Source organism: Ictalurus furcatus, chromosome 24 (genome assembly GCF_023375685.1).
Source record: "Ictalurus furcatus strain D&B chromosome 24, Billie_1.0, whole genome shotgun sequence".
Lineage (NCBI taxonomy): Eukaryota > Metazoa > Chordata > Actinopteri > Siluriformes > Ictaluridae > Ictalurus > Ictalurus furcatus.
In genome coordinates, this window is record NC_071278.1 from 313789 (window position 1) to 330860 (window position 17072).

A 17072-nucleotide genomic window follows, 5' to 3' on the forward strand; every position below is an offset into this window, starting at 1 on the left:
ACAGGGTTAAATGTTTACGCAATGCACAATCTTTACAAGCTTACAGAAATAATATCGCTCACCACCTGGAGGTTCCTGAGTCCAATTATGAACGAATTCGGACTCGTCATGGACTCTGGCATTTTGGACTCGTAAATTTTTCCGAGTACAGTCGAGTCTGTGTGACATAAAGTGAAAGATAAAAAATAAATAACAAGCTGATTTAATTCCAATTAATTCTCAATATTTTCTCCATTTTTCAAAGATTTGAGAACATGCGAGACGCATAAGGTACACATTTTGTGATATACATAAAATGATGTATGGAAACAGCTCAGGGGCAGATTTCTTCTGTGAAACACCAAAACTTATGCAACAATTAGTTTAAACATTTTTAAAGGATGATGCCATCACGCACACCATTTTATAAACAGGCAGGAGACAGCGAATACTGCAAACATTTTTTTGATGCACTTTCACTTTGTCAAGAACACAAAAGAGCAAAAAAGTGGATGGAGCTTAGTACTTGTTTAAAAACATTTAAAGTATTTATAATGCACTTTAAGTGTGATAATTCTGTCTACAAATTACGTTCTTAAATCTACTCAAGTGCAATTAAAAAAATATCACAACTAAATGCGTTTAGGATGTTTAAGCTAAAACATCATGTACCCAGCTGACAAACAAGGTCCCCAGAACGTCCCCTAAATGGCCTCTGCGAACGTCCCCGAACGTCCATGTGTAGTCCGGACATTCAAGGGGACGTTCACAGGCCGTCCAGCGGCCATTCGGGACACTTAGGGGACTTTCGATTAAAGTCCTCTGAACGTCGTTTTATTTTACTTTTCGGCTAACCAGAGAAAACAGACACGTGAGAAATTGTAAGGAACAAAGTACATTTATTTTAATTGAACAATTGTAAAGGTGCTGTGCTCTTTCCGTGTGTGTGTGTGTGTGTGTGTGTCTGGTTGTCAGCTGTGTCCGGGGTTATTCCGATGGCATTTCTTCTCGTTGGTTTCTAACCTAAAACAACGAAATGAACACATTCAGTAGTGTTATGATTTGATATGTCTAAAATGTTGCCTAGCAATCTCTTTACAGGTGAGGGACTCTAAATTCTGTGTTAAAACTGAAAAGCATTCACACAAGTCTCTTATGAACCTAATATTTGAATTTGTACGAAACGTCCCCAGCGAACGTTACAAACCGGACCAAATGCGGACCTAAGTGGACGTTTGCACCGTCAGGGGTACGTCCTCTGTTTGCTGGTAATTACAATTTAAAAACACTTACACTGTTATAAGTTCTTCCGATATAATACATTTAGTAAGTGTTAACACTAAAAGTAATAAAAGTATGTAGTTTTTTTATGAACAATAAATTTAAAAAGTAAATAAATTCTTAAATATATTTTTCTTTTACAAAAGCAGGACTTTTCAAACATTTGGCCACTTTTTGATGGTTTTAAACAGATGATTATCTGCATTTTATTTTATTTGAGTTAAACTATTATGTTTAAGTGTACAGTAAATTCATACACGCCTCCTGCAGCAGTTTTTTTATTCATTAAAGATCTCGACATCCTGTGCAAAATCACTTAATGCCATTTCTTTTGCTAGCGCACCCCTGGACGTCTGCCATGTGGAGATGTTTTGTGATCAAAAGCTCATGTTTGTATAACCGTAGAATGATTTAAACTCAGGCTGTGATTTGCTGGCTCACCCACATGATCAATCTGTGCAAATTCCACTGGTGGCTTTTCTGGTCGCTTTCTTTCTCCTGGACAGGTTGTTCTGGTTTGAGGTGTTTTCACCCTGCGGCAAGGAATGTTCTGTTAAGTTCTCCCCTTAAACCCCCACCCCTTTTTTTCAGGATTTTAAAAGCAGCCAGTTCTCAGCTCTTGCCACTTGTTCTTCTCCAGCGTGAGCAGAAGAGTTCTACATCCTCATCATCATCATGGCCAGCACTTTCTCCAACCGAAGCTTCATCTCATCCTCCTCCTCTTCTGTGAGGAGCGGCTCAGCCCTGCTCCTCGGAAGCTCCCGAGGAGGTGGCAGCGTGTATGGAGGAGCCGGAGGGTCCGGAGTGCGCATCTCCACCTCCAGGTTGTCCGTCGGAAGTGGCTTTAACCTCGCCGACGCTGTCGATGTTTCAGCCAATGAGAAGCTGACGATGCAGAATCTGAACGAGCGTCTGGCCAACTACCTGCAGAAGGTGCACACGCTGGAGAAGGCCAACGCTGAGCTGGAGCTCAAGATCCGCCAGTTCCTTGAAAGCAAGGCCTCGCCCGCTGCCCGAGACTACTCTGCCTACTTTGTCACCATCAGTGACCTCCAGGCCAAGGTATGGCTTTAAATTTCCCCCTATCAGCTTCCTTACTAACCACTATGCACTCTTTAGGGACTCAGCCTTTGTAGTCATGTCATAGTAGAGAGGATATGGTGCACCCATGGAAATCCCACAATGCACTGGTTAGTATTAATAGGATGTAGTGCATAGTGAGTAGGGTACTCACGATCACCTTCCCCACTATCCCACTGATGAAGTTCACTTTAACTCTACTGAGTGGGAGACTGGTGATGATGTATTTGAAATTAATGAAGGTGTAATTATTACTACGAGCAATCATCCTTTATCATAACCCTGCCCTCAGTGTAACCCCACTTCTCACTCACTCACACTTATATGCTGTAAACCATTTAGGATGACCACAATTTTTAAAATCCATCCTTATTACACATTTACCTATCACTCTGCACTTTTGCATGTCTCTATACTCATTTACATGTTGCTTTGCACATTTTCTCTGTGTACAGTTATCTCTTTGTATACACATTTACCTCTTGCTCTGCACATTCACCTGTCTGTCTGCACATTTACCTGCTCTCTGCACATTCACCTGTCTGTCTGCACATTTACCTGCTCTCTGCACATTCACCTATCTGTCTGCACATTTACCTGCTCTCTGCACATTCACCTATCTGTCTGCACATTTACCTGCTCTCTGCACATTCACCTATCTGTCTGCACATTCACCTGTCTGTCTGCACATTCACCTGTCTGTCTGCACATTTACCTGCTCTCTGCACATTCACCTGTCTGTCTGCACATTTACCTGCTCTCTGCACATTCACCTATCTGTCTGCACATTCACCTGTCTGTCTGCACATTTACCCGCTGTCTGCACATTCACCTGTCTGTCTGCATGTGTCGTATGCTATATAATTGCTATATATACAGATATATACAGCTATATATACCAATAATAGGCTATGTAATAGTATATAATAGCAGGATAATAGCAGGAAGATAAAGGCAGAGCAGCAGGAAGTCCTCCCTCATTTGTCTTCAGACATGTTTACCCAATCCCTTTCTCCTACAGGAGGCACGCCCTTCTCTTTCACCTGATCCCCTCCCTACACAAAGGCCACACCTATCTCTTTCATTCAATTCCCTCTCACTACAGGGCCACTCCCATCTATTTCACCCAATTACCTTTCATTACAGGGGCCACACCAGCTCTTTGTACCTTTTTATACTTGGATATTTTATTGGAAATTAAAACTTGTATATAAATGTTGAACTTTGTGATTATTTTATAGATTCAGGGTGCCATTGCTGTGAATGGAGGACTGTACCTCCATATTGATAACGCCAAACTTGCTGCTGATGACTTCAGAGTAAAGTGAGTGTCCAAAACCGTTATTTATAAAACTATATAGTGTGCATGATTCTCTAGCGTAAGCAATAGAGAGCAGACTGGTGTCATGTTCTGGTTCTACTTTAAGTTTATACAGCTTCTCTTAGAATAAATAAACACAACCTTGGACGAGTACAACAGGGTCTGTTTTTTCTTCAGTTTGACCTTCTCAGGTTGAGATAAACTACAGGTGTAAAACAGATTGTTTTTATTGTGACAGGTATGAGAATGAGCTGACCATGAGGCAGTCAGTGGAGGCAGACATCGCCGGGCTGAGGAAGGTTCTAGATGACTTGACGTTGGCTAGATCGGATCTGGAGATGCAGATTGAGGGTCTGAAAGATGAGCTGATCTATTTGAAGAAGAACCACGAGGAGGTGAGGCATGATCCTCAACCATCTGCACAAAGAACCACTTCATTAAACTTACAGCACTCAGCATGTCACAGTTATCATGCAGTCATCATTTACATGGTGTATTGCAATACATATGATGCACCTAGACTTCATCGACTTTAATACACCTAGAACGCTTCAACCCCAAAGACCTCATCGCTGAGGAATTCCATCACCTCAAAGTGTCTTTGTGGATACAATGCTATCAGTAGCTCACATCTCGACTATGTTCCTGTAGGAGCTCTTGTTGGCGCGTTCTCAGATGGGTGGACAGGTGAATGTGGAGGTGGATGCCGCACCACAAGAAGACCTGAATGCCGTCTTGGCTGGAATCCGCGAGCATTACGAATCCGTGGCCGCTAAGAACCGCAAAGAAATTGAGGCCTGGTTCCAGACCAAGGTGAGTCTGAATTGGAACGTGTTTAACTCTCAGTGCTCAGAAGTGCATCATTCTGAGATTTTCAATTGTTTTTGCAATTTTCATCACCACAGAGTGAAGCACTGAGCAAAGAGGTCGCCATCAGCACAGAAACACTCCAGACATCGAGATCTGAAATCACAGAAGTCAAGCGCACTCTTCAGAGTCTGCAAATTGAGCTTCAGTCACAGCTTAGCATGGTGAGAGTGTCTTAGACCAAACATTCAAAAACTGATCTTTAATATGAAATAATATAATATAATATAATATAATATAATATAAATATTATATAATCAATAATATTCATGATTCAAAACTTTCTTAATAATCCTAGCTATCCATATGATACATCTTCTCACTAATATTTCTGATGTGTTTTTTGCTAATCATGATATGAATGAACGTGTGTGTAATATTAATATGGCTTTCAGCTAAACCTGTGATGATTTTTGCTAATTCTCTCCATATGATTTCTTGCTAACCTTCATGACCCTCCCTTCCTTAAACATGCTTCATCTTCTTGCCTGTTTAGAAAGCATCTCTTGAAAACACTCTGGCTGAGACACAGAACCGCTATGCACAAATGCTCACTGGCTATCAGGTTCAGGTGACAAGTCTGGAGGAGCAGCTGCAGCAGCTTCGTGCTGATCTGGAGCGTCAGTCTCAGGAATATCAGATGCTGCTGGACATCAAGACCAGACTGGAGATGGAGATCGCTGAGTACAGGAGACTGCTGGATGGAGAAGCGACCACCAGGTGAACATTTCACAGAAAATTTTAGTACATTTGGGAAATATGTAGATATTGTCTCTCCTCACCTTTCTGCTCACTTTGTCTTTATTTCATCTTCTAGCACCACAACCTCCTCTAGCTCCACCACTCGGAAGGTTGTGATTGTCACAGAGGAGGTGGTGGATGGTAAAGTGGTAAGCTCCTCCAGTTCTTCTGAGAGCAAAACTTTCACCAAGTAAGCATGTTGGGTCTCCACACATCAACGAGATGACTTCCATCCCTATGACATGCTTTCTCAATACTTCCAAAGTAAAATAAAGTCAAGTCAAAGCAGTTCACGTGTCTGTTGTTCATTTTACCAAAATTTTCTATGAACCCACAGATCTGGGCCTTTAGCTAATAGAAAAGTTATTAACAAAAATCTTAACAAATATTTTCAATTGAGACCAAAAGATTGAGACTGTGTCTGTGTCCTTAAAGGCTGTTCCACATGTCCTTAGGAAAAAGCTCTGCCCCATGCTGTAGTTTTCATTATTCTAGGTACTAATAAAGAGCCTGCACCTTAAGATTAAAGGAGGCATAGGATAGTGTGTGTTTTCCCAAACAGTGTCCAACACCATTGAAAAGCGTGCTCCAGAACAGGCTGAATGAAGGTGAACTAAATATGAAGTCTGTATGCTCAGCAACTCTTAATGGTTGATTTTCCCTCATAATGTATATTACATCATTATACCATGTTAGGTCTGAGATGAACTGGACACATAGAAGCTTAAAAGATTCCAATCAAACTACACATTGACCAAGCAGGAGAACAGTTGGGGGGTGGGTGTTGGGGGGTCAGGTATATTTTAAAGTTATTTAAAGTTGATTAGCATATCTTTTGCTTTAACAGCATTTGCTGAAAGGGAAAAGATCTGGCGCTACTGAACAGCTGCATCAACAGCAGCTTGAATTTGACCAGAAAGAGTTCTCTTTAACAGCAAAGACATGGTCTGTGCTTGTGAACCCTTTATAATTTCCTACATATCTGCATAAATATGACCTGGAACATCAGATTTTAACACAAGTCCTAAAAGTAGACAAAGAGAACCCAATTAAACAAATGAGACAAAAATGTTATATTTGGTCAGTTATATGTGACAATGGTCTTGAATGTCCTCCATCTGTACACAATCTGTCTGACTGTGGATTGGTGGAGTCCAAACTCTTTAGAGATGGTTTTGTAACCTTTTCCAGCCTGATGAGGATCAACAACTCTTTTTCCAAGGTCCTCGGAAATCTCCTTTGTTTGTGCCATAATACACTTCTACAAACACGTGTTGTGAAGATCAGACTCTGTTAGATCTCTGTTCTTTAAATAAAACAGGATGCTCACTCACACCTGATCATCATCCCACTGACTGAAAACACCTGACTCTAATTTCACCTTCAGATTAACTGCTAATCCTAGAGGTGCACATACTTTTGCCACTCTCAGATCTGTAATATTGGATAATTTTCCTCAATAAATAATGTAATGTAAATAAGAGTATAATATTTTTGTCTCATTTGTTTAATTGGGTCTTTGTCTACTTTTAGGACTTGATGAAAATCAGATGATGTTTTAGGTCATATTTATGCAGAAATAGATCAGACCTGTTTGTCCAGCACATCCCACAGATGCTCGATCGGATTGAGATGGAGGTTGAGTCAACACCTTGAACTCTTTGTCATGTTCCTCAAACCCTTCCTGAACAATGTTTGGAGTGTGTCAGGGAGCATTATCCTGCTGAAAGAGGACACTGATAGTAGGGAACACCGTTACCATAAAGGGGTGTACTTGTTCTGCAACAATGTGTAGGTAGGTGGTACATGTCAAAGTAACATCCACCTGAATGCCAGGACCCAAGGTTTCCCAATAGAGCATCACACTTCTTCCGCCAGCTTGCCTTTTTCCTATAGTACATTGTGGTACCATCTCTTGCCCAGGCAAGTGGTGCACACGAACCCAGCCATCCACATGATGTAAAAGAAAATGTGATTAATCAGACCAGGCCACCTTCTTCCATTGCTCCATTGTCCTGTTCTGATGCTCATTGTAGGAGATTTCGGTGGTGTACAGGGGATCAGCATGGTCATTCTGGCCACTCTGCAGCTACGCAGCTCCATACGCAGCAAGCTGTGATGCTCTGTGTGTTCCGACTCCTTTCTATCAGAGCTAGTATGAACTTCTTCAGCAGTTTGTGCTACAGTAGCTCTTCTGTGGGATTGGACCAAATGGGCTAGCCTGCACTCCTCACATGCATCAGTGAGTCTTGGGAGCCCATGACCCTGTCTCCGGTTCACCAGTTGTCCTTCCTTGGAGCACTTTGGGTAGGTACTAACCACTGCATACTGGGAACAACCCACAAGACCTGCCATTTTGGAGATGCTCTGAAACAGTCGTCTAGACATCACAATCTGGTCCTTGTCAAAGTCACTCAGATCCTTACACTCGCCCATTTTTCCTGCTTCCAACACGTCAACTTCCAGAACTGACTGTTCACCTGCTGCCTAATAAATATACCCCCGCCCACCCGACAGGTGTCACGGTAACGAGATAATCAACGTTATTCACGTCACCTCAGTGGGTTCGTTATGGCTGATCTGTATATATATATATATATATATATATATATATATATATATATATATATATATATTGGGTGTAAACATTCAACTCAAGCAGCATATTAGAGTGGAATTAAAGTGGTAGTACAATGCTGTGCAAACATTGTCAGCAAGTGGCACTGCATATGGATATGAATAGTAGATGGTGGTAGTTCAATTATCAAAGTTCAACTACTGTCCAATGAGCTTATCCTAAGACTGGTTCAGTGCAAAATAATGTCCCAGCATACTGTTATACAATATTATCGCTGTTGTTACAAAAGACCTCTTGTACTGCTCCTTAGTACAGTGGGGCTGAATGAGTCTTCTACCAAAAGAGCTCTGCTGTTTAATTGCTGTTTCTTGTCCATAATGGCTGTGTGTTTATTGAGTGTCCTCTTTTCCACCACCACCACCACGCCAAAACTCACCAGAGAGCAGCCCCAGACTGAGCGAGCCTTCTTGATCAATTTTATATAAGATCAACATTTCCATCTTTAATTTAAACATTACAACCTGTACAATGCCACTGAAAACCAAACTTAGAATAACCTAATTGCATAAGTGCACACTCCTCTTAACTAATACTAAGTGGAAACGTCCTTTGATTTTTTTTTTTTTACAGCACTCAGAGTCTCTCAGCTTGGCACATCTTGACTTAGGAATATTTCCCTAATCAAAAACATTCCAGTTCCATCAAATTGTGAGTTTAGTATCGCTTGATTCAGGTCTGGACTTTGGCTAGGCCATTTAAAAACACTGATCTTCTTTTGATTGAGATTTGTTGATTTGGATGCATGCTTTTGGGTCATTGTCCTGCTGAAAGGTAAAATTCTTCAGGTTACTAGCAGACACCTGAAAGTTCTGCATTAAAATCAGCTGGTATCTGTAGTTATCCATGATTCTCTCCACCTTATTAAAAGCCCCATTCTGGCTGAAGAAAAGTAGCTCTAAAGCACGATGCCGCCACCACCATGCTTCTCTGTGGGGATGGTGTTCTTTTGGTGGTGATTTTTTTGCACCAAACATACCTTTTGGAATTATGGAACTATTATACTTTTTGGAACTGGTCTCATAAGACCATACTACATTTTGCCACATGGTTTGGGGTGCTTTAGTTGAGCGTGGATGTTTTTTGTGAGAAATGGCTTTGGTCTAACCTTCCCACCCCACTGCCCAGATATGTGAAGAATATGAGAGATTGTTGTCACATGCAGAGAGGAATCAGCACTTGTTAGATGTTCCTGCAGCTCCTTTAATTTTGCTATAGGTCTCTTGGCAGCCTCCCTGGTAAGTTTTTATCTTATCCTTTTGTAAATTTTTGAGGGACGTCCTGTTCTTGGTGATGTCACTGCGGTGCTCCATTTTCTCCACGTGCTGATGGTGGTCTTCACGGTGTTCCATGGTACATCTAAAGTATTGGAAGTTTTTTATACCCCTCGCCTAATCGACTCTTTTCGACATTGATACCCTGTACAGGCTCTGTAAGACCTTTGCAGATCATGGCTTCAGCATTCAGATGAAACCAAGAAGATGTCAAGAAAATCCGACAGAAACAGCTGGTCTTTTTTTGTGGTTAATCAGAATAATTTCAGTGATGACAGCTGCATGATAATTACTTTTGAACATGAGATTATCATCATCATTCTTATCACAGCCACACCCCCAGTGATAAATAGGTGTGCACACTTATGCAACAAAGTTATTATAACTTTTTTATTTTTTCCTATTGTTCCTTAAAATATTTCTGGTTGTGTTTCACTTTTATACACTGTAATTTCACATTAGAGGTGGAAAAGTTCTCACATGATTTATCTAGGTTTAATTTATTTAGTTTTTTAATTACAAAAAAACTTGCCTTTGTAACAGGTGTGTGTAGACTTTTATATCCACGTACAACAGGTTAGGCAGAGGAAAAACATCACACAGTTTGGTGTGTTCCCACCAAATAGTTATGTGGGGTTAACCACAAATACTGTACTTCGCTATACAAAGTCAGGCTAATGTGGATAAAAGCCAATATTGATCTACAGTGACAAAACAGTGACCCTGCAAAAGTCTATAAAACAATATGTACATAAAACAATAATTTTGGGTATTACACCATCTTCTGCCAACTTTGGAATGCATGCAAAAAGGACAGCCTAAAGACCGATGAGATCACTAAGGATGGTACAACTTAAAAACCATGAAGATGGCTTTGCAATTGATACGAATAGTTTTGCTATGCTTTAGGACTACAATTACAAACAGTTTTGCACTCAAGTCTCCGTTAGTGAACTGTTGACAACTTAAGACTATAAAACAGACTTCATGTGAAAACTGTAATGAATTTCCTGGTTACACAACTGCACTATTTGGCCATGTAGTATTAGCACATTTATAGAAGGGGTGTGTTTATTTATAATCGCACTATCCGGTGTCACCCAGATGAGGATGGATTCCCTTTTGAGACTGGTTCCTCTCAGTCACTTGGTTCCAGGGAATGTTCAGGAATTACAATCTGCATACACCCCTCAAGGGCAACTACTGGGAGCTCATGCTCAAGAGCATGTTTCTGCCACCATCAAGGTGATCCTGATCGGGTCTCCAAGCAAATGCAAAGTGGTTCCCAATGCAATAGTCTCTTCTTTTTGCCAGCTCTCCCTCACTTTACTCCCAAGATATAGATAAGGTAACCCTTGTAATATCCATCATTAAATGGTATATCCTGTAATAAATTCACCAGAAGCACACTATATACAGTGAGGGGAAAAAGTATTTGATCCCCTGCTGATTTTGTACGTTTGCCCACTGACAAAGAAATGATCAGTCTATAATTTTAATGGTAGATTTATTTGAACAGTGAGAGACAGAATAACAACAAAAAAAAAATCCAGAAACACGCATGTCAAAAATGTTATAAATTGATTTGCATTTTAATGAGGGAAATATGTATTTGACCCCTCTGCAAAACATGACTTAGTACTTGGTGGCAAAACCCTTGTTGGCAATCACAGAGGTCAGACGTCTCTTGTAGTTGGCCACCAGGTTTGCACACATCTCAGGAGGGATTTTGTCCCAATCCTCTTTGCAGATCTTCTCCAAGTCATTAAGGTTTCAAGGCTGACGTTTGGCAACTCGAACCTTCAGCTCCCTCCACAGATTTTCTATGGGATTAAGGTCTGGAGACTGGCTAGGCCACTCCTTTGTTGCCTTGGCCGTGTGTTTTGGGTCATTGTCATGCTGGAATACCCATCCACAACCCATTTTCAATGCCTTGGCTGAGGGAAGGAGGTTCTCACCCAAGATTTGACGGTACATGGCCCCGTCCATCGTCCCTTTGATGCGGTGAAGTTGTCCTGTCCCCTTAGCAGAAAAACACCCCCAAAGCATAATGTTTCCACCTCCATGTTTGACGGTGGGGATAGTGTTCTTGGGGTCATAGGCAGCATTCCTCCTCCTCCAAACACAGCGAGTTGAGTTGATGCCAAAGAGCTCCATTTTGGTCTCATCTGACCACAACACTTTCACCCAGTTGTCCTCTGAATCATTCAGATGTTCAGTGGCAAACTTCAGACGGGCATGTATATGTGCTTTCTTGAGCAGAAGGACCTTGCGGGTGCTGCAGGATTTCAGTCCTTTCAGCGACGACCTCAGCAGAACAGGCGGGCTGAGCGACGACCTCAGCAGAACAGGCGGGCTGAGCGACGGCCTCAGCAGAACAGGCGGGCTGAGCGACGGCCTCAGCAGAACAGGCGGGCTGAGCGACGGCCTCAGCTGGACAGGGAGGCTGAGCGACGACCTCAGCTGGAGAGGGAAACAGAGCACTGTACTCAGCGGAGCAGGGAAGCAGGGCGATGTCCTCATCGGAGCCTGAAAGCGGAGCGACGTCCCCAGCTGAACTGGAAGGCAGAGCGAAGTCCCCCGTGCGGCCAGGGAGAGGAGCGTGGGTCTCCGTGCGGCCAGGGAGAGGAGCGTGGGTCTCTTCGACACAGAAGGGGGGAACGCTATTTGCCATGGAGCAGGATGACTGAGCGGCGACCTCAGCTGAACAGGCGGGCTGAGCGGCGACCTCAGCTGAACGGGCGGGCTGAGCGGCGACCTCAGCTGAACGGGCGGGCTGAGCGACGTCCACAGCTGAACGGGGAGGCTGAGCGACGTCCACAGCTGAACGGGGAGGCTGAGCGACGTCCACAGCTGAACGGGGAGGCTGAGCGACGTCCACAGCTGAACGGGGAGGCTGAGCGACGTCCACAGCTGAACGGGGAGGCTGAGCGACGTCCACAGCTGAACGGGGAGGCTGAGCGACGTCCACAGCTGAACGGGGAGGCTGAGCGACGTCCACAGCTGAACGGGGAGGCTAAGCGACGGCCTCAGCTGAGCAGGGAGGCTGGGCGACGTCCACAGCTGAGCAGGGAGACTGAGGCCCTGAGGTCACTAGGTGAACCTTGGGCATGGGCGGAACTTGGCTGGCCGTGTCGGTGGACTGTGGCGTGAGCGGAGCTTGGCGGTGCGTGTCGGCAGACTGTGGCGTGAGCGGAGCTTGGCTGTGCGTGTCCGCGGACTGTGGCGTGAGCGGAGCTTGGCTGGGCGTGAGCGGCATTTAGTCATTTGGGTCAGTAGGCCTGAACGTGAACTCAGGGACGTGAGGCTTGGCTTGGACCTTCCTGACTGGAGGCTGGACCTGGTGCTCAGGGACTGGAGGCTGGACCTGGAGCTCAGGGACTGGAGGCTGGACCTGGAGCTCAGGCACTGGAGGCTGGACCTGGAGCTCAGGCACTGGAGGCTGGACCTGGAGCTCAGGCACTGGAGGCTGGACCTGGAGCTCAGGCACTGGAGGCTTGACTTGGATCTCAGGCCCTGGAGGCTTGACTTGGATCTCAGGGACGTGAGACTTGACTTGGACCTTAGGGACTTGAGACTTGACTGGGACTTGGATATCAGAGCCTGGTGCTAGTGCCTCCCCGCTGACCCTTTGCTGGAGCTCGGCAGGTGAGCCCACCTCGTGGGGCTCAGGTTCAAGCTCTGAGGTCACCCTGTCGGTCCCGGGCTGGGTCTCTGTACTGAACACAAACTCCCCCTTGTACCTGGACTCCTCCTCCTGTTGGCGTGGCATGGCGTAGTCCTGCATGAACATAGGCGGTAAGTTGAAGCCCAGGTAATTCCTGGCGTCCTGCTGCTTTCGTAGCGCAGCTTGGTAATTGTCCGACTGTTGGCGCAACGTGGCAAAGTACTCCACTAACATTGGTGGCATCCTGACGCCCCAGTTATCCATCTTGGCGATCTGCTGCTTCTGATTGTTGGTCTTTCGTTCTGTCACAATCCGAGGGTTGAGCCAGAAGCAGGTGCAGATAATAACATTTATTGAAACAAAGACACGAACACAACTTGGACAACTACTGTGGCATGAAACAAAACACTGAGACATAAACAACATGAGTCTAAGACACACTTGGTAGAATACTGTGGCAAAACTAAACATAACCTAACAAGATCAGGAAACATGGAACACAGGGGTCTAAGACAACAAAAGACAGTGAATCAGTGCAGACAATGGCTATATATACACGAGTGCTCATTAACCAAAACGTGAATCAGGTGCAGGTGGTCATGTGACATGTAGTGCAGTGCAGTGGCTGATGGGAAGTGGAGTCCAGAGCTTCCTGATACGTGACAACACCAAAGTTCTAACCTTCTCAAAAACAGACTAAACAGAGAATTTGTTGAATAAAACTAAATAAAAACTGAATTAGAATGAATAAATAAATGTCACTGAAAATAATAAACATTTTACTCAAAAGACTAAGTCTGAAACTAAATTTTAAAAAAAACAAAACTGCTGTCCAAATTAACATTGGCATGATGTATGTCGAATGCAAAACCAGTCCTTTTTCACTTTTGGGAACTTGAGAACAAACTATTCAACATTCCAGTTATAAGGTAGCAGTGAAATGTGAATTCTTGCTATCACCTTGCAGTTCCTCCAACCTTTTGAGGTTGAGGAAGTTTCTTCAGCACATCACTCCATGGTTAAAACCCCTCATCATTTGCCTTGAATGTGAAGGTAGTATTCGTATTACAAGTGCACCCCGGGATTCTCTTGAGGAACTTTGCAGTCACTTCATTGCCCTCAGGGCTCTCAATTAATGTAATGGTACCTCTTGGTTTTGGTATCAAATTTTGCTATTACAAAGTCACCGACTGAAAAATCTGAAATGTCAGGTTCACTTCTCTCATCCTCAGAGGTCTCTTACTCAGATATGTCATCAAATGGGATGGGAAGATACACTGTGATTTTCTTCTTGGTTTGTTTCTTTATCAGCTTTCTTTGCTAATTAATGTTACTTTCCTTTTTCCCCTTCTGTTTATTTTTTCTCTTTTCATGTGCCATTTCAATTGCCTGCTTTTCAAGTGTGATCTTAGGATACTTGTCTTCATGTGCTTTCGACTTGCTTGTACCCTTGGCTGCTGACTTTTGGGTAGCGGTAGGATTTCAGTAGGAGACACATATCCAGGTTTCCTGGGGTGCAGCTTTTTACCACTTTGTGAAGGTGAAGGCAGCTCAGCAGAGGTGGAGGTTGAAGTTATGGATGAATCATCTGCAACAGCAGACTGCAGCACAGGGTTTGGCCTGTCAGACACCATGGATGGCTCAAACTCTGCATCAGAGAAAACATATCTGTTGTAAGGGGAAATCCCTGTGGATCAGAATGCAGAGGAGATGTTGCGTGATGTCATTGATGACATGAAAGACTCATTCACACATCCATGGATTTGGTACATATTGGCTGCTTTTCCTGGGTTAGATCTCGTCCAGCTATCAAGAGCTCTGTTGTAATAGGTCTTAAATGGACTGAGAACACTCTTGTCTAGAAGCTGCAGACGATGGGACATGTGGGGCGGAATTGTGAGCATGATAATGCCATTTGTTTTTGCTATATCCAATGCTCCCAGGGAAATGTGGGCCTCGTGGTTGTCAAGGATTAGCAGAATGGGATGGTCAGAGGACCAGTTGGTGCTGAACCAGATGTTCAAGGAACTTGGTGAAAGTGTCTCCATTGATCCAGCCAGCTCTGGTAGAGGTACCAACTGATCCTGGTGGTGCTCCTGTAATGAAATGGTCTTTGTATTTAGCTATTGGGAAGATAAACCTGGGAGGGACTGCATTCCCAGTGGCATTTACTGCAGAGACCACAGTCACAAGCTCTCCTCTTTCAGCAGATGTGATGGTACCCACTTGCTTCTTTCTTTTTTCTGCCATCACCTGCTTTGGTGTCTGCACTGTTGTAAAACCTGTTTCATCAACATTGCAGATCATGTTTGGAGGGAATTTATGCCTGTAAAAATGACAAGATATAAATACATAAAAGAGTTGTGACTAGAATCTGAACAGTTACAACTTATAGTATATTTACTTAACTGTTGTATATAGTTGTCAGTAATAGTTAATGTTCACAAGTATTAATTAATTAATTCTGTTACCAGTCCATAACTTTAGCTAGATTGTCAAAGAACTCCATACCATTTCATCAATTAAACTATTCCAGATCCACTTGGTAGAGTCGTTATCGTCAGTGGTAAGATTCAAAACGAATATTGCAATCTTGTTAATGTAAAGGGTCCTAATACAGTTGAACCGACATTTTTACACAATCTTTTCTTAATTTTGGCCTCTCTTCATGGAAGCTTAATAGTCGCCGGTGATTTTAGACCTAGATGGCGTCTACACAATCCCAAGTTCCTCAATTTTGTAGGAAATCAAATTGATAAATTTTTTTGAGTGGAATACAGACCAGATGTCTGCTTTAGTAAGATGGGAAGCATTCAAGGCCTACATTAGGGGGCAGATGATTATCTATACTATCTCTAAAACAAACATATTTACCCTAAAAATGCTTGATTTGGAACAAAATATTATTATTAACATATTATGACCAAGGAGAAAAGGTTGGAAGACTTTTATTTCAATCAGCCAATTGAAGAGGCAGACCTGCATGCAGCCATTGGTTGTATGAGTGGTGGGAAAGCACCAGGTCCAGACAGCCTATCCATAGACATCTATAATATCTTTCCCAATAAACTGATATCTCCAATGATTGATGTGATAATTTGACAATGAAGAACTTCCCTCATCCCTACGCTCAGCCCTCATAACTTTAATCTTTATACCAGGAAAGTACCCAAGAAATGTGGCTCCTACAGACGCATTAAACTTTTAAACTCAGATATCAAGATAATTGCTAAAGCCTTGGCCAGCAGACTGGATAAATATTTACCATTATTAATTAATTCTGACACAATTCTAAACACGAGGTTTAAACTCCTGCAGTACAAGTGGATTATGAGAGTATACTCCATAGTTGCTACCTAAATTTAACCGCAACGTTCCCAATCAATGTATCGAATGCAGCTTAGAGGTAGGAACTTGATATCATTGCTTGTGGAAGTGTCGACAAATTAAATTTTTTTGGGAGAAGGTTTTAGATTTTTTTTATCGTTGGTGTTAAAATAAAATGTTCCCACATGTCCTAAACTCTGTATACTTAACATTCAAGAAAATATTAATCTCTCTGTTTATTACAAGCAAAACTTGCAGTTGCTCGTCACTGGAAAAAGAGAAAGTCCTCATTTTAAACAGTGACTTCAGCCTTCTCATTGTTTGGCTCTGGAAAAAGTACATATATTGTTAAGGAAATCCTGAAAGTTTTTTTTTTTTTTTTTTTAAATATGGAACCCCTTTTTAAAATTTTTGAAAGAATTAGCTCCAAATAGTATATTTTCTATGTAACCTGGCTTAACACCCATCACATGTTATGATATTAATGTGCCATGGTTGGGATATATATATACACATGTATGTACAGTATGCATGTTTTTTTAATTATTATTATTATTTGTATTGCCTTTCTCCCTGCTCATTTGGTTTTCCTTGTGTATTAGTCCTATTATTTGTTACTTTCTCTGACTAATTTTCATTATTGTTCTGTTTTGATGTTCTATCTAAATTCAATATAGTGTTGAAAAAAGAAAAAGAAAGGAATGGTATCATTTAAACACCGACACAAACAACAAGGAAATTATTTGAAAACAGGAACTACATCACAGGAGCTAAATTTAAAAATATATTTCTGTAAAGCTTTTTTGTGACAATGTCAACTGTTCAAAGCTCTATACAAATAAAACTGAACTGAATTGAATTTGAAGGTCCACCTCAGTCTCACCACCTGCAGTGGTGTTT

The 17072-nt window shown here is 42.5% G+C and overlaps 1 protein-coding gene across 1 annotated transcript; it reads left to right on the forward strand.

Annotated features, from left to right (window-relative positions):
• The first annotated feature begins 1861 nt into the window (after positions 1–1861).
• On the forward strand, positions 1862–5557 carry krt92 (keratin 92). Its single transcript, XM_053612407.1, has 7 exons — positions 1862–2322; positions 3582–3664; positions 3900–4056; positions 4313–4474; positions 4567–4692; positions 5025–5248; positions 5346–5557. Exons 1-7 carry the CDS (start codon positions 1936–1938, stop codon positions 5461–5463), a joined length of 1257 nt encoding a protein of 418 aa, XP_053468382.1. The 5' UTR covers positions 1862–1935; the 3' UTR covers positions 5464–5557.
• Positions 5558–17072: the final 11515 nt, after the last annotated feature.